General features: G+C 48.3%; 1 protein-coding gene across 1 annotated transcript in view; it reads right to left on the bottom strand.

Moving 5' to 3' along the window:
* Window positions 1-11,425: 11,425 nt before the first annotated feature.
* PYGM (glycogen phosphorylase, muscle associated) overlaps window positions 11,426-18,339 on the bottom strand; it is a 28,596-nt gene continuing 21,682 nt past the window's right edge. Inside the window, exons 14-19 of the mRNA XM_079956583.1 lie at window positions 17,377-17,435; window positions 16,813-16,954; window positions 15,992-16,199; window positions 14,983-15,117; window positions 12,881-12,947; window positions 11,426-12,116 (exon numbers count right to left, since the gene is read on the bottom strand). Coding sequence (XP_079812709.1) covers window positions 11,964-12,116; window positions 12,881-12,947; window positions 14,983-15,117; window positions 15,992-16,199; window positions 16,813-16,954; window positions 17,377-17,435 — 764 coding nt within the window. The 3' untranslated portion in view covers window positions 11,426-11,963. The remainder of the gene's footprint in view (window positions 12,117-12,880; window positions 12,948-14,982; window positions 15,118-15,991; window positions 16,200-16,812; window positions 16,955-17,376; window positions 17,436-18,339) is intronic.

Genomic DNA, 18,339 nt, shown 5'->3' with positions numbered 1-18,339 from the left:
CCCCCAACCAGGTTGAGTGCACATGAGAAGCTGACTCAAGGAGGCATTGGCCTTTGTTTCCGCCTTGTCATATCCTGATGAGCAGTCAGCCCTCTGCACATGCCAGGAGGCACCCTTTCATTTCTTACAATAGACAGGGGTGGATTTTCTCAGAGGCATGCACTCTTCTCCCTGCACAAAGCTTGGCCCCTGACCATAAGCAACTAGTGCTCCCTCCGAGATGAAGAAGCAACAGACCGCCTCTGAGCACATACAGAGTTCCTTCCCCACACATCTGCAAAAAAGGGCCTTTTGAGAAAGAGGTTGTGGCTTCGAACAGGTTCAGATCTGAGAGCCTTTCCTCTTGAGATATTAAGCACCGCTGCTGACCAGACCTGGTTTTAGCTTTATCTGTGCACAGCCCGCCCCCCTACCCCCACCCCAAACATGAGCTGATGCTGGCCCTGGAAGCGTTTAAAGAGTTGTAGCAACTTTAATTTGTTTCAGTCTGTTTTATTGCGGTTTTAATCTTCTGCATGTTTAAATCACGGCTGTAAAATTTTTAGCAATAATTTTATTGTTTTATCATTTTTATAAAACTGCTTTGCATTTTTTCCTACAATCAAGCAGTATATAAGTTTTATGAAATAAATAAAAGAAATAAGAGAGGGCTGGTGTTTCACCCCTCGGCTGTAAACCATTCCATGTTCTTGCTTGAGAGGCTTTGGGAAGTGGGGGGGGTGGGGGGGCCGCAAGAGGCATGGCTTTTGGACTATCCTGAGAGGAGGTCATCCTCTCCCACCTTCTGCCCAGCCAGGTTGAACGCAAGCCACAGAATCAGGTCTGTAGAATTGAAAGGGACCCCCAGTGTCATCTAGTCCAACCCCCTGTGGGGCAAGAATGACAGCTTAAGCCTCCCTGACAGATAGCTGCCCAACCTGTGCTGCTGGAAGTGGTCCCTGCAGCTGAGCCTTTATACCAGGAGCTTTCCCAGGTGGGAATTTCCCACTGCAGCTGCCCTCCGCACATGGCTTAGGATGCCACATGGAGCACAGCAGAACTGGCTTCCAAATTCCAAGTAAGCCCGGTCAGAATCACGACTGTAAAACTCACGAGAACCTGAGAACATGAGTAGGCAAACTAAGGCCCGGGGATCAGATCCAGCCCAATCGCCTTCTTTTTTTTTATTATTATTAGAAATTTTATTTACAACATAACATAAATCCCACCCACCCCAAATACAGAAATCCACCCTCATTAAATGTGTACATAACATACAATAAGCATAACATACAACAATACAAACAACCAAATAAAAGACTTCATCTATCCTGTATCTGGCCTCCTTATTTACTTCTTATAAGCTGTTTCCTTTATGAATGATTATTAAGATTTTTCTAATTATAACTTAAATATCCACTAAGTCTCCTGCAGAAATTAATCAAAACAAGTCCAGGTATGTATTTTAGGGCACTGTTTTGTAAAGTATTCTCTGCATTTCCCCCATGCTTTTTGAAACTCTTGTCTAGTGTGATCTCTAATTGCCTCTGTTAATCTAGCCAGTTCAATATACTCTAACAGTGCCACAGGAGCGGCAAGGATCCTAATTGCTAAAAACTGGAAAAAAAGAAATTGTGCCAACAAAAAAGGAATGGCCCAATCGCCTTCTCAATCTGGCCCGCAGATGGTCCGGGAATCAGCGTGTTTTTACATGAGTAGAATGTGTCCTTTTATTTAAAATGCATCTCTGGGTTACTTGTGGGGCATAGGAATTCATTCTCTCCCCCCCCCAATATATATATATATATAGTCCTGCCCCCCCACAAGGTCTGAGGGACAGTGGACCGGCCCCCTGCTGAAAAAGTTTGCTGACCCCTGGCCTAAGAAACACCTGCAGGGTCAGGTCAACCTCTTCTCACAGTGGCCAGCCTAAGGGAAACCCACAAGCAGGATTCAAGCCCAAGCCCTTACCCCTCCTGTGATTTCCAGTAACTGATATTTCCTGCCTCCAACTATGGAGATAGAACAGAGCCAACATGGCCAGGAGGCATTGATAGTCTTCTCTTCCAGGGGTTTGTCCCACCCTCTTTTAAAGCTGTGCAGATTGGTAGCGACCCCTGCCTCCTGTGGCAGTGAGTTCCATAGTTTAACTGTGTGCTGCGACAATAAGGAACTTCCTTTTATGTGTCCCGTATCTCCCAAATCTTGCAGGGGAAACCTTTAGGGGGTCCGAGGTCAGGCCCACCCAGCCCACCCACCCAGGTCTTGGCAATACAGGCCAAGGCAGCTGCTTCATCGCCGTTCAGTTCCACCACCTACAGCACCCTCTTTTCAGGATCAGGCAGTCTAAGGTCCCCCCACCCCACCCTACCCCACCTACTGGACAACAGAGTAAGGATGCAGTGGAAAAACAACAGCCAGGTGCTTCTCTTTCAATCACTGTTTTTCCAACCTGAGCTTTTGGGGAAGCCCAGAGTGGGAAGAACTGAGAGTTCTGGGCCAATTCATAGAGGGCCTAAGCTCCAGAACTCAGCACCAAGGCTAAAACCTGGAATACGCCTAGGACAGTACGAAAGAAAACACCTTTGAGCATGTACAGACTGCTCCTTTCCTCGCCCTCTTGACACGTATCTTGAGTCCCACCCAACTGAGATTCAGCAGCCAGACCTAAAGAGCCCTTTGGGTCTGATGGTGACTTTTAGCTGTGTTTTCATACTCGGCCATGATGCTCTCACCTTGGGTGCCACCCAGATTTGTAGGCACAGATCATCCTCTAGAATAAAATAGCTTACTAGGGAAATGCTGAAGTCGCCTTTTGGGGCGCCTCAGGGTCAATTTTTTATGGTAGCCCAAATCTCAGTTGTTTGGGTGTATGTATATATCTCAATTTTAACTCATGAGCTATTGCTGCAATCTGCTCCTATTGTATATTTTATCTTTATGAACGCTGTTTTTATTGTGTTATGTTATGTGAGCTGGTCTTTGACCGTAATAAATTATCCATCTATCTACCTTGGGTGCCATATGCCGCCTCTCGACCTAACCTACCTCACAGGGTTGCTGTGGGGATTAAATGAGGAGTGGGGGGAAACTATGTGAGTCACCTTGAGCTTCTTGGAAGCAACGGTGTGATGTAAATGCAAAACAATGAGTGCATTTTTTTTTAAAAAAAAAAGGCTGATGTTTTGCTTCATTATGATTGCTGGCTCTAATCGTTTAATGAATTGCGATGGTGGTTGGACGGACCTTAGTTGATTCCTTTTGCTGCCTTGAGAGGATTTCACCCTTGAAGGTGGCTTTAAATGTTTTTAATAACACAAAGTGAAGAGTGGGAGGTACAGATTGTGGATCGGATTACTCAGATTGGCCAGGAAAGGGAGAGCTACTACATGAGCTTGCAGACCCTCCAAGGGTCCCTATTTTCCAAGGACGGTCTCAGATTTACAGAAGCCATCTTTCTGATTTGATCCTGGAATGTCCTGCTTTTCCTTAGGACATTCCTATTTTCATTGGAGAAATGTTGGAGGGTATGGAGTTATGCGACCCCCCCGAGCCAAAAAGATAAGTAACTATACAACCTTTAGAATACAGTGGTATCTAGGGTTACAAACGCTGCAGGTTACAGACTCCGCTAACCCGGAAGTAGTACCTCTGGTTAAGAACGTTACCTCAGGATGAGAACAGAAATCGCGTGGCGGCAGTGGGAGGCCCCACTAGCTAAAGTGGTACCTCAGGTTAAGAACAGTTTCAGGTTAAGAACCGACTTCCAGAATGAATTAAGTTATTAACCAGAGGTACCACTGTACATCTGAAGGCTGGGAAGGGGTTTTATTGTTTAATGTTTTTTTTTTTTATAATAATTTTTATTATTATACATTTTATAAAGTTCCCTCCAATTCTTCGTTCAATCCCGCATACAACAAATCATAGTTGTTTTTTGACTTCCTTCAACGTCTCTGACAATCATCCGTAGTTACACCTTTAGTACACATTCCCTTCTTTCGTATTGCCATTTTTCCTCCTTACTCCTATTATTTCTCATAAACAATACTTATTTTCTTTTTTTACAGTGCCTCTTTAAATCCCGCTAGCGTTGTGTTCACACCACATATATTTTTCAGATAATCCACAAATTTCCCCCAGTCTTCGATGAACTTTTGATCTTTAATATATCTAATTTTCCCAGTTAATTTGTCCAGTTCTGCATAGTCTGTCATTTTTAGTCTCCATTCTTCTATCGTCGGTATTTCCTCTTGTTTCCACTTCTGAGCCAACAGGATTCTGGCTGCCGTTACCGCATACAGGAAAAGCTTACAGTCCTTTCTTCTGATGTCCTTTCCTACCATACCTAAAAGAAAAGCTTCGGGTTTTTTCGCAAAAGTATATCTTAACATTTTTTTCAACTCATTATAGATCATTTCCCAAAAACTTTTCACTTTCTTACATTCCCACCACTGATGAAAGAATGTCCCTTCCTTATCTTTGCACTTCCAACATTTGTTATCAACCTTATACATCTTTGCTAATTTTACAGGTGTCATATACCATCTATAAAACATTTTCATCACATTCTCCTTCAGTGTGATACATGCTGTAAATTTTAAATGCTCTTTCCACAGTTTTTCCCAATCTTCAAATTATTATTATGTTTTTAATCTATGTTGGAAGTCGCCCAGAGTGGCTGAAGCAACCCAGTTTGATGGGTGGGGTATAAATAAAATTTATATTATTATTATTATTATTATTATTATTATTATTGAATAGGATTTCCCTGTTTTTATAGGAGAAAAGTTGGAGGGTATGAGGTCATGACCATGGGGCAGGCCTCACCCCCCAGCTGCCTCCCCACCCACAGAAAAATGACTTGAATAGGCACTCTCCTTTTCTGATGGGTTCAATTCAAATATCTGTTCCCATCACTTTCCCTGGGAAGGATATGGAAGAACAGCATCACGCCATCCCTGTTGCCTCGTCTGTCACAGCTCTAAGGCTGCCAGGTGCCAACTTTGCTCTGGGAGTTACACCTGGGTCCCCCTGAAGCGAGGAGACACAGGTGCACCGGGCTGCAGATTTGCCCACCCTCTCTCCTCAGAGAGGGTGCTATTTTAAAGCAGCGTCCGGGAATAAAGAGGGAGTTTCAGGCTGGCAGTACTGGCAAAGCCCAGCGCATGATGCATTTCTTTATTTAAAGCAATTTTCTCCTGATTGTCAGCTCCGGAGGCTCAGCTTACATGCAATCAAGTAAAAACAAAAACACAAAAACAAGGCAGTCTTAAAAACTCAAGACACAAAAGGAAAGTGCATGGGGAGGGCAAAGGAAAAACAAGCCCCAATTGCTGAATGTGGCAATGAAGGAAGAGGATGTGGCGCCCTCTAGAAGTTTTCGACTACAGCTCCCGTTATCCATGACTACGGCCACACTGGCTATGGCTGATGGGAGTTGGAGTCTTGACCAGGCCTGCTCCCCGTTGGCTGGAGGTCACGTCAGGGCAAGTTGGCTTTTCTGAAAACAGCAGGAGGTGGTGATGGGAAAGACTCTCCCTGCTGGATATTCTGAAAAGCTGCTGCCAGCCTGTGTTGGCTAGCTGTAGCTCAGTAGCAGAGCATCTACTTTGCAGGCAGAAACGCCTCGGTTCAGCTCAAAGGCCGGCTCCAGCGTCAGTCCTGAAACTTGCCTGTTGTGTCTCCCTAAAGCTCCAGTGAGTTTTCCCTTAGGAGTCAGCTGCTTCTGTTGGTGCAGGAAGAGCAAAGGTGGAAACAAGCAAGCACACAACCAAAAACCCCACAGCCATTGCTGCTTTCTACAGACAGTGCCATTATTGGTACTATTTTTATGCCCTTGAGATTTTAGGGTGAAAGGCAGTCTACAAATGTAATTCATAAAATAATAATAATTTCCCACTGGCCCCTCCAGCAAGGGCCGAGGCCCTGGAGAGCCACTGCCAGTCAGTGTAGACAGTCCTGATTTGGTAGAATAAGGCAGATTCCTAGAATCATGGAATTATAGAATTGGGAGGGATCCCAGGGGTCATCTAGTCCAACCCCCTTCAGTGCAGGAATCTCAGCTAAAGCATCCTTGACAGATGAACATCCAACCTCTGCTTAAAAACCTGCAGTGCCCTCCAGATGCTGGACTACGACTCCCATCAGCCACAGCTCCCTGGCTGGGGCTGCTGGGAGTTGTAGTTCAAAATGCCTGGAGGGAAAGCTGGAAGAGGTTTCCTCCAGCCAGAGGTAGCAGGAGGATACGTGATTTGAGGGGGGGATGTGTGCATGGTGGACGGTGTGCAGGTATGTGCCCAGCTCCCAGCCCTGTGATGGCACAGCTCAGTGTGTGGCACAGCAGCCGCCCGACCACGCAGCCAATTATGTCCTGCGGCTCCCCTGCCAGCTGTGGATCTAATTATGGGCCTTGCAGCGCCATCCTGACCCAGAGGATGAGCCCTGGAGGGGGCCCCAGCCCACTGCTCTCCTGCAGGAGGAGGTGGGGAAGCTGGGATCAGAGGAAATCGCCTCCAGGCAGGGCTTCAAAGCTCAGAAGAGGGCCCCCCTATCCTCCCACTTGCCAGCCCATGCCTGCTCAAACACCTGCTTAGGAATATAAAGGTAAAGGTAAAGGTACCCCTGCCCATACGGGCCAGTCTTGACAGACTCTAGGGTTGTGCGCCCATCTCACTCAAGAGGCCGGGGGCCAGCGCTGTCCGGAGACACTTCCAGGTCACGTGGCCAGTGTGACATCGCTGCTCTGGCGAGCCAGAGCCGCACACGGAAACGCCGTTTACCTTCCCGCTGGTAAGCGGTCCCTATTTATCTACTTGCACCCGGAGGTGCTTTCGAACTGCTAGGTTGGCAGGCGCTGGGACCGAGCAGGGGAGCGCACCCCGCCGCAGGGATTCGAACCGCCGACCTTTCGATCGGCAAGCCCTAGGCGCTGAGGCTTTAACCCACAGCGCCACCTTAGAAATATACAGTATGTCAAATCAGGCCATTGGTCCATCTAGTTCAGTATTGCCTGCACTGGCCAGCAGCAGTTCTCTATGTTTTCGTCCCGGTCCTAACTGGAGATGCTGGGGATTGAACCTGGGACCTTCTGCTTGCAAGGCAGGTGCTCTGCCACTGAGCTACCTCCCTCCCTCCCAGGCTTCACTGATGCCAGCACTTACATCCCTGGATTTGTGTTGGTTTTTTTTTTAATGAAACTGGGACTCAGGCTCTGGCACACTAGGAGGAATAATAAGCAGAGAGAGCCTTGGGAGCAGCTGAAGAATGCTTTCCCTTCAACACAGAACACAAACCTGTTTTGAACATCGGTCCTGCAAGGAGTAACGTGCACTCTGATCATGCACAGAGTGCCTCTCTCCCCCCACTGGGCAATCACCTCCCATGCCCACATCCTAGGGTGAAGCTCACCCTGTTTTAGAAATGTCACCGTTTTCCTGCCCTCCATCCCATATTTGTGCTGTGCTTCTCCAGCAGAGAGGGGACACGCACACACACACGCGGTTTTGCTCAGCCAAGAGGGCAGAACGCAGAGGACCCATGGGGAACGAGGAATGCCTGTTCTTGGCAAGGCTCAAGATCAGTTCTTCGTGGCCCCCGTGTACTCAAGGGTTCGCAATACAGTACTAGCACTGTTTTTACCTAGGAAAGCCCTGCTCAAGATTAAGTTGCAAACACAAAACTCCGAACCTCAAATATTCTAAGATGATCTAGTGTAATTACTTTTCTTACTAGTAATAGTTTTTGAGATCAAGATTTAATATATATTTTTAACTGAATTGTCTCTATTATACCCAACTGCAATTCAGTGTATTCCTGTTGTGTTTTATGATTTCCCTGATATTGTAAGTGAGCTGGAACTGGTCTGTGACCGTAATAATAAAATTCATTCATTCATAGTTTTTGGAATTGTTTCTGTAAAACAAGTTGAAATTTGGAGAAAATGGCTGTGTGAAAATAGCACCCCTGAATCCACATCCTTTTTCCTCTGCTGATCTGCATTTATTTGAAGCATTTTAACCTTGCTGTTCAGAAGAAAAAAATGCTTGAGTGCCAAGCACCTCTCAGACATCTATAGGAAGACAGTCCCTGCCTTCAGACTTTAAATCCAAAAGGCAACACACAAAAGGAAAAAAAGATCAGGAGGGAGAAGGAATTGAGCAAACTCACTTGCTTATTTCATTGTTCTGTTGTGTTTTTGTATATTCTGTTGGAAGCATCCCAGACTGGGCAAGGTACAATAAACAAACAAAATAATAATAATTATTATTATATTATATTGAACTAGCAACAGTTCAGTAAGAGAGGTTGCTCAAAAGTCTCTCAGCAGAGCCAATGGAGAAACTTGTACAGTTCTGCAGACAAAGTACCTCGTTTGTTTTCCTGGCTCTCCCAGCCACCCCACAAGGTAAAACTCTGCAACTCTTAAGAGAAGTGAGAAGAAAGTTGTGGCAAAGGTGGCTTTTAAGTCATCCCTCCCGGGTTCCCTTCTCTTGACCAAATGAGGAGCTCCTCCTTGGACCCCAAACACTACAAGGGCACACCAGGACTGATTCAAGAAAACATGCAGAGAAACACCCCAGGTCTGCTAAAGAACACAAGCAGGTGTGGCTGTGGGGCAGGGACTATTTTTAGGGATGACTCTCTGGGTGTGAAGGAGCAGCTGTTGAGGCTGACTGGAAGGGCTGGCGGGGAGGAGAATGGCACATTCTCAATTCCCTGCCTGACGCCTTAGGGACCATCACTGACCCCTTGGGACCAAGGAAGGGATTTGCTCAAGGTCATGGGGGAAATGGGATCTTTAGCAAAGACCGGATCTAGTATTTAGGATAGAGGCTCAGACTGGCTCTCACCTGCCCCTGCTTTTTGCCATTAAGATTTTTATTAAATTTTTTTCATGATAAATAGGATGCAGAAAATTAATGTAAACAAAAACAGCTACAAAAAAGCAAAAAAAAAAAAAAAAGAGCATGGAGTCCTATCTTAAATGTCGTTCTGAACCCTTACCACCCCCACAAATGGTAGGAGCCCCTTCCAGCTGTCACCTGGGATCTTCCCCCAGCCTCTCACCCTGGGAGACCAACCCCACAGAGGGTCCCTCCATCAACCATCTACCTCCCCTGTGAATGTGCAATCTCTGGACCCTAGGAGAGGCCCCCAGCAGAGGACACCAAAGAAGAAAGAAAAGGAAAAGAAAAAGAGATAAAATGAAATGAAATGAAAAAAGGAAGCAAGGGGGGGGGAGAGAAAGAAGCAAGACCACCTACCCCCCGTTATATGTGTGTGTGTGTGTGTGTGTGTGTGTGTGTGTGTGTCTTTCTCAAACTGCAGCTTGTCATTTGTTTCCTTCACACATAACAGCTTCCCCAGTTTGACCTGTGTGTGTGTGACACCTTTTAACCTCGCTCAAGCTCCCAGGCTGGACCAGGAGAAATACAGCCCTAATGGCTTCTCTTCATTTCGTTTCCAGAGAGAGCCAGGTCACCAACATCTGCACATAACATCTACAAACTGGACAGCTTGGAGCCAAAGAAGATGATGTTCTCATGTGACTCAGGCCCAGAGTGTCTGCAGCAGCAGCCACAACGGAGACTCTTCTGGCACTGGAACAACTTTGGAGATAAATGGACGCAGAAACTTTTGCGGATTAGAGTCCAACCAAGTGTTCATCTCAGTTGGGCAGGTGCATATGGGGTTTTGTAAACTGTGAGACCAAACAGCAGATCTGCTCTGTGATCTTTCTATCGAAGCTCAGATGTCTACAAGGTCAGCGTAACCATTCACCACTGTCGTCGCTGTTGATGTCACAAACTTCCTCCTTTTGCCCATTTTATGTCTCCCCGGTTTTGATCCAAGACCAAAATGAATCGGATCAAATTTGCTGATCCGTTCCAACTCCCCAGTTCCCCACAGAAACTTCCCTGTGAAAGGCTTTCTCTTGACAATCGGGGAGTGGCTGAGGTCAGCAGCAACCAGAGTTATGCTGCCATTTAATTTATTTTATTTTATTCAGGTCTCATGTAGACAGCGGAAGGGGCACCGTGGGCAAGCAATAGCCCTAGATCATGTGGGAGGATGAACAGGTGAACATGAACCCCTGGTCAGTTGGTTAGAGCGTAGTGCTGATAATACTAAGGTTGCAAGTTTGATCCGCATATAGAACAGCTGCATATTCCTGCATTGCGGGGGATTGAACTAGGTGATCCTCAGGGTACCTTCCAACTCTACAATTCTATAATTTTCACAGTGGCCAACCAGTTGTCCCAATGAGCACAACACAGCACTCTCCCCTCCTGCTGTTTCCAGGAACTAAGAAGCATTTACTGCCTCCAACTATGGAGACTGAGCGCAGTCATTAAGGGTAAGGTAAAGGTAAAGGGACCCCTGACCATTAGGTCCAGTCGCGGATGACTCTGGGGTTGAGGTGCTCATCTCGCTTTACTGGCCGAGGGAGCCAGCGTACAGCTTCCAGGTCATGTGGCCAGCATGACTAAGCCACTTCTGGCAAACCAGAGCAGCGCACGGAAACGCCGTTTACCTTCCCACCGGAGCGGTACCTATTTATCTACTTGCACTTTGACATGCTTTTGAACTGCTAGGTTGGCAGGAGCAGGGACCGAGCAACGGGAGCTCACCCCGTTGCGGGGATTCGAACTGCCGACCTTCTGATCAGCAAGTCCTAGGCTCTGTGATTTAACCCACAGCGCCACCCTCATCCCGTCATCAAGGGTAGTAGCCGCAAAACTACTGCTTTGAGTAAGAGGGCTTTTGGGTTGTCAGGTGTGAGAATGGAAGAATGCTGTAGATATGGGGGAGGCAAGATTAGGAACACAAAATGCAGCCCCCACCCCCAATGGACGGACACATACATCCTCTCCCAGTTGCAGGACAGATTTGTCTAATTCTCTGGGGATAGGCAAACCCTCAGGGCTTCCTTTAATAATTCCCCTCTCCCCCCACCCCACCCCATCCCACCCCACCGCTCATTTTCAGATCAACCCTGAATCTTCAGAGTCTAATCCATGGGTAGGCAAACTAAGGCCCGGGGGCTGGATCCGGCCCAATCGCCTTCTAAATTTGGCCCATGGATGGTCTGGGAATCAGCGTGTTTTTACATGAGTAGAATGTGCCCTTTTATTTAAAATGCATCTCTGGGTTATTTGTGGGGCATAGAAATTTGTTCGTGTTTTTTTTCCAAAACATAGCCCAGCCCCCCACAAGGTCTGAGGGACCATGGACTGGCCCCCTGCTGAAAAAGTTTGCTGACCCCTGGTCTAATCCCACCTTGCTTAGAGTGACCCTGGCGGTTCTGCATCTTAAAATAATAAAAGATTTAACAGTGGGGATCCGTCCCACTGCACATTACACCCTGCTCAGAGGAAGATGCTCCAGGAATGCACAAGTATCCGCCCCCTCCCCCTGTAAAAATACATTCCTGCGGCTGGCAGTAGTTTTTAAAACCTTTATTATTATTTTCATCCGGTATGGCGCCCTCTCCCCTCCAGGAGCCTTGTTGCCCCATTTTAACGAAACAGGCCAAGTGCTGCTTTAAAAGTGAGTAGATAAAATCCTCCCTTCCTACCCAGCAATACATCCCTTGAGGATAAAAATGGGACAGAGAAGCCCCCTTAAAAAGCAGGGAAGCCATAGAGACCCCTCACCCTTTGAACAAAAGGAGGGCTTCAGGAGCAGAGATGGGTTGTAAAATCAAGGTGTAGACCCCCCCTTAAAATTAATAGCAGAGCATGGCAGGAAGGGGGGAGAAGGGGGACTGGGCTGAATTGCCTGCCCACAGCTCCTATGGGGCAGATTCTAAAATGGGGAGAGGGGGAACCTAGACAGAAAAACAATCTCCTCCTTTAACCTCCTTCCCCCTACAAGAAAAAGTGATTGTACATTTGGAGCCAGATGAAAAAGGGGGGTGGGGACCCATTGATTTTGAGCTGCCCCGTTGAAGTTGCTGATGGCACATGAGGGGGGAGCCTTCACTCCCGAGGCTCGTCAGGGGCGGGGATCTTTTGGCGGCTGGGCTCAACACCCCAGATTTCACGGGCGTACTGGGCGATGGTGCGGTCGCTGGAGAACTTTCCGGAACAAGCAATGTTCCTGATCACCTTCTTGGTCCACTCCTTGGTGTTCTGCAGAGGGAGATCAAAACAGCGAATCATGAGAGGGAAGAAGGGAGCCTCCCCCCCCCACATTTCAGTGTGTGGGCACCTGGACACCCCTGCCAACGTGTTCCCAAACCATTGGAGAGGACCAGCTCTAGGGGCCTCCTGCGGCCAAAGGTTCAGTTACGAGGATTTCCTTTTAAAGTTGGGATTTGTATTGTTATGAGTTTGTGGGTACGAGACACCCTAAAGCCCTGGGTGTAATAGGTGTTAGAATTTAATCATCTCCGCCGCTTGGCCTCCCTCCTCCCACTCATCTGCTTCAGCTTCTGCCTCCGATTCTGGACTTCTCTCTGACACCGACTCTCCCGGCTCACTAAGCCCTGTTTCCTCTTTGCAGTTTTTTCCTCTGACCTCTCCTTGCCGCAACTCCCCGGGCTCTGAGCCTTCTTCCCTTGGGGGTTCCCTCCACCATTCCTCTTGTGTCCAACCAGTGCATGACACTCCCTTCCTCCACCAAGAGTCAGTTTGAAAGACAACGCCAGTGTTTTAGTTTAGGGTTTTAGGACTGGAGTTAAGAGTTATGCAAGGGAGATGCCAAGCAGCAGGCTGGGGTGACAGTCAGAGAGCAACGGTTGAGGTCTGCTGGAGACTGCTTGGCTTCCCTGTCATTCAGCACATCTGGCATTGACACCTGATCTATGAAACATACATGCACACAGCAACGGTCCTTTTTCACCAACGCCGTCCCCATCCCACTACCATTGGGCATGTGGGGGGCACTGCCTCACCTTATAAAGAGCATTGACCTTTTCTTGACATTTGATGTAGGCCTCGTAATCGGCAAAGACTTTGAACCTACAAGGAGGGGAGAGAAGCATAACAACGCAATTCAAAGCAGTGGTGATGGGTTGCGCATTTATTCAAAATCCAGTTAAAACTCTTTCATTTAATTAATCCGACATAATTGATGGACTTGATCCAGTGGTAGCAGCTTTTCAAAGTCCGATAGTCATTTACACCTCCAGCACCTCCAGTGCTGTCCCTGCTGCCCTCTTGCCTCTAAGAGCAAGTGTATACACACACACACACACACACACACACAGCCCCCCCCCAGCCACTAGGGTAACAGGAGCAGCCACAAAACAACTCCTCTGCACACACACACACACACACACACACACACAAACACACACAGAGGAGTATCCAAAGTACAACCTGCAAGCTGACAATCCGCACCCAGCAAACCCCAGCAAAGCCTGTGGAATCATAGAATTGTAGAATTGCAAGGGCTCACAAGGGATGCCTATCTGTGATGCAACGCAGGACTCTTTTGCCCAAGGTGGGGCTCGAACCCACAACCCTGAGATTAATAGTCTAAGGCTCTACCAACTGAGCTGTCCCAGGAGTTACAACTACAGGCTATCACAACATTTGGGAAAGTGTCAGCCATGAACTTTGAGAACTTTGACCAAACTGCGGGAGGCAGTGGAAGACAGGAGTGCCTGGCATGCTCTGGTCCATGGGGTCACGGACATGACTAAACGACTAAACAACAAGAAGCCATGAACAGTTTCCACAATCATTGGAGGGCCAGTTCGGGGAGAGATGAAACATCAGCTCAGGAACCGGATTTGGAGGGGATTGCTCTTTTCCACCTCCCTCGGCCAGCCAGTGCCACTTTAGGCTGCCACCTGCTGGGCAAATAGTGGCCCTAACAGAAGACCATGGGGAGATGGGAGTTTTCCCACTTTTCTTTCATTAACTATAGGCGCATGGGGGGGCACTGTTATTCAGACCAGAAAATGGAGGGAGAGGAAGCTTCTCTCTTCCCAGCCATGCCAGGAACAAAACTCCACCCCTACCCAACATGAGCTTAGAAAAAAAGGTTTCATAGCTACTTTTTTGGGTGGGGGGAGAATATTTGTCCCAATAAGGATCCCCATCCCATGTGCCACAACCCATGCATGTCATTAAAACAAAAGGTGAAAGGTTTTCCCCAAAAGGCACAGTGGAATTGAGCAAAAAGAAGATTAAACAAATTCACTGGCCTCGGGGGGGGGGCTGTGAAACTCGGGTTCTGCTTGGGGGCTTCTGATGGGGGGCATCTGCTGGGTTACTGGGCAAAACAGGATGCTGGACTAGATGGGCAAAAAAACAACCCAACACACACTTTGGTTCTAAGCATTAAGCCCAGAAGTGAAGAGCCTCTAGCTATTCCACACACACACCCCTGCCCCCAAAAAAGTTACAGGTAATGGCAGGTGTGGAGCAGGCAGAGACACAGCCCACAACTCTTAGTCCACAGCCAGTCCCTGAGGGAAGCCAGCTGGCTGGCCGGACTTCAAAGGAGCACCCAGGATTCCTGGCAACCCCTCCCACACCACCACTGCTTTGAAGTCTGACCTCATTGCTACATCAGGTGATTGGCAGGTGGGTGGTCCTCCCAGGATAGCTCAGTTGGTTGAGCATGAGGCTCTTAATCTCAGGGTGATGGGTTCGAGTCCCAGGTTGGGCAAAAATATTCCTGTACTGCAGCAGGTTGGACTCAATGACTCTCGTGGTCCCTTCCAAATTTACAAGTCCACACCTGTTGAATCTGGCCCATGAAGGGGCAGGGGAGATTGAGATCTTGCCCACCCCTGAGTGAGCATCGGGTGTGTTTGGTCCTGAAGCTCCCCTCTCTCAAAAGGTGGGAAAGGATGCCTTATGACCAGGGCCCAGGCCAGGTTCGTTTCATTGGTTTGCGGGGCAGACAAAGCAAGACGCACCTAGAGCAGCAGAGGCACCACAAAAAGAGATGGAAAGGAAGAATTTGGCAGCGTTGAGGCCTCCAGAGGGTTCTGGCAAGAAGGCAGCAGCACTCCCTCACCCCAATGCCCAGCCGTCTCACCTGTCGTGATACATGAGCATGTTGACAATGTCCTTAAAGAGGTCCGGCTGCTTGGGAGAAAAGAAGCCGCTGCTCAGCTGGTCGATAACTTGCTTCAGCTCAGGGATGTGGTCATAGTAGTCCTTGGCACAGTAGCTGCGGGGCAGGGGGCGAGGAGAAAGGGCAGAATTTAACTCAGAGCGTGTGTAAGTATCCATACCCTCCCAGGCCTTCCATATGTTCTTAGGTAAGGATAATGATTTCAGTGATGCCTGTGGCACCTCTAGCACCAGTGGTAGTCTAGCCCTGAAGACCGCTCACTCATGAACAACATTGGGAGAGGCCTACTGTGCTCATCTCCAACATAGCCTTCCCAGGAACAACAACAACAACAATTTATTTATTTATTTATTTATTTATACCCTGCCCATTTGGCTGAGTTTCCCCAGCCACTCTGGGTGGCTCCCAATCAAGTGTTAAAAACAATACAGCATTAAATATTTAAAAACTTCCCTAAACAGGGCTGCCTTCAGATGTCTTTTAAAGATAAGATAGCTGCTTATTTCCTTCACATCTGAAGGGAGGGTGCTCCACAGGGCGGGCGCCACTACCGAGAAGGCCCTATGCCTGGTTCCCTGTAACCTCACTTCTCGCAATGAGGGAACTGCCAGAAGGCCCTCAGCACTGGATCTCAGTGTCTGGGCTGAACTATGGGGGTGGAGACTCTCCTTCAGGTATACAGGACCGAGGCCGTTTAGGGCTTTAAAGGTCAGCACCAACACTTTGAATTGTGCTTGGAAACTAGTGGGTTACTGTGAGAAAGAAGGGAGCTGGACTAAGATGGGTGTGAAACTATATAGGCATTTAAATCTCTAACAACAGGGCTGGCCTTTGCCTCCTTGCTCTCATGGTACGGCCCCTTTGAGCACTTCCAAATCGCAGCAAAGGCCAGAAGGCCGGGCAGAAGAAGCCCAGGAGCCAAGGAAGGTCAAAGGGGCCCAGAATGAGCAACCCCCACTGGCACACTCACCCTTTCCTGTCCAGCTCGTCCACGTCCTCCACCCGCATGCCGAAAATGAAGAAGTTCTCCTCGCCAGCCTCCTCAGCCATCTCCACGTTGGCACCATCCATGGTGCCAATCGTCAGTGCCCCATTCAGCATGAACTTCATGTTCCCGGTGCCAGAGGCCTCTGTGCCCGCTGTGGAGATCTGTTCCGAGAGGTCGGAGGCAGGGACCACTGCAGGGAAAGCAGGAGGGGGGCTCAGTGGGGAGGCCTGGGGTTGTCACACAAAGGGACAGGAGGAGCCCACCCAAGGGATGGGGAGATCTTCCTCCTTTCCAGCCTATGTCAATCACAGACAGGCTCATTTATAAGAACTCCATCCCATCTGCAAATTTTGTGTGTTTGTGTGGTGGTTGTTTTCAATCCACATGATTTTTTTAGAAAGTCAATGCAGATTTTAATCTGTTTCGTTACTTTAACTTTCTGAAAGCTTTTAAGACTTGTTTTTAATTTTTCTTATTGATAATTTCAATCTTTTCATCTGAAACTACTTTGAGGTTGGTTGGTTTTAAAAAAACCATCAAGAAGCGTACAAATTTTACGAAATAAAAAAATTGTACTAAAATATATTATCACAAAACAGTGATTTTTTAAAAAAATCTTGACGAATGCATTTCTAAACACATTCTAAAATATGCATTGCGATGCGTCTTGGTGCGCAATTCAGGCAGAAGCCTTCATCTCAAATTTCGAAGGATAATGACATCCCAACCCCCAGATGAGCCCAGGTAGGGTGAAGCTGGTCAGCTGACAGAATCCCGCAAGCCCACCCTGGCCCCTGAGTTACCTTTTTCAGCCAGCGAGACACGGTAGTTCTCTAAGAAGATGACCTTGAGCCGATCTCCGATGACGGGGTCATGATTGACAATGTCCCCAATGGACGTGATGAGTTTGATGATCATCTTGGCCATGTGGTAGCCAGGGGCAGCCTATGGAGAAGGGAAGATTTAAGATGGCCCTAACAGGTGGGAGAAATGGGCCAAAACTTCTTGTTGCCATCCATCTGTCTCAAGGGACAATGGAGTGCGCCTCTGGGGGTGAAGTCAAACCGCTGCCTTATCTATGCCAAAGTGACCTCCCTGGGAGGCAAGCCTGGGCAGGGTGTATGAAGGTCCTGGGCTGCCCAGACGACAAGGCCCCCCATCTTGGTCTCGCTGATGTGGTCCAAAGGAAAGCAGAGCAAGACATTTGGCACCAGCTTGGCTGCAGGAGTTGCAGGAAGGGGGCATACAAGGCACCAACCAACCCTTTCCTTCCTATCTGCCCCACCCCTCTCCAGACTTGCCACCCTCACCCATACAACAACCCCCCGGAACTTGTTACCCCACCCTGCACCACTCGTGGCTCTCACTTTGCCTCCAATCATGATCGTCCGTGGCACAAATTGCTTGTTTGGCTCCCTCTTGATCCCTGCAGGGAAGAGAAAAAGGTGAAACAAACAGCAACACTCTGGGACCTCCTGCTCCAGATTCAGGGAGCTGCAATGCCCCCACCCCACCCCTGAAATGCCCCCACACCAGATTTCACCAGGTTTCCCAAACTCTCCCTCTAATGCTTGGCAGCAGAAAGGAGGTAAAGGAGGTCCTCTTTGGCGCTGCCCCATCCCAACTTTGGGGAAGGAGAGGCCTAGGGCCACAGAAGGGGGGGAGGGGAAACCAGCCTTCCCGCCACAACCCCCATTAATTAACATGGCAGCATTAATTAACTTCACAGGCACCAAAGCGCTGGTGAAAGCCTTCCTAGCCAGTTAGCCTGAAGCCACTGGCTGTAGCCAGTGTTGGAGGACAGTATCAGTGTGTATGTGTTTGTGTGTGCTTCCCAGACAATGCTGAGCCGACTTTTGTGCAGGCATCAAAATGCCTTGGGCAAGCCCTCATCAGCCCCCGCTCCAGCTGATTCTTTCCGCATTGTTTAAAACAATAAAACACTGCACATTATTAAAATAAGGGAAAGGACTCCTGGACAGTTAAGTCCAGTCAAAGGTGACTATGGGCTTGTGGCACTCATCTCGCTTTTCAGGCCGAGGGAGCCGGCGTTTGACCACAGACAGCCATTGCCATTACAGTCGTACCCTGGTTCTCGAACGCCTTGGTACTCAGACGTTTTGGCTCCCAAATGCCGCAAACCTGGAAGTGAGTGTTCCAGTTTGCGAACATTTTTAGGAAGCCGAATGTCTGATGCAGCTTACGCAGCTTCCAATTGAGTGCAGGAAGCTCCTGCAGCCAATCGGAAGCCGCACCCTCGTTTTCGAACAGTTCCAGGAGTCGAACGGACTCCCGGAATGGATTAAGTTCGACAACCAAGGTACAACTGT

This window comes from Podarcis cretensis, assembly GCF_951804945.1.
Source record: "Podarcis cretensis genome assembly, chromosome: 16".
NCBI classification, from domain to species: Eukaryota; Metazoa; Chordata; class Lepidosauria; order Squamata; family Lacertidae; genus Podarcis; species Podarcis cretensis.
The sequence above is the reverse complement of the archived record's forward strand: the minus strand, read 5'-3'. Positions and strand labels throughout refer to the sequence as shown.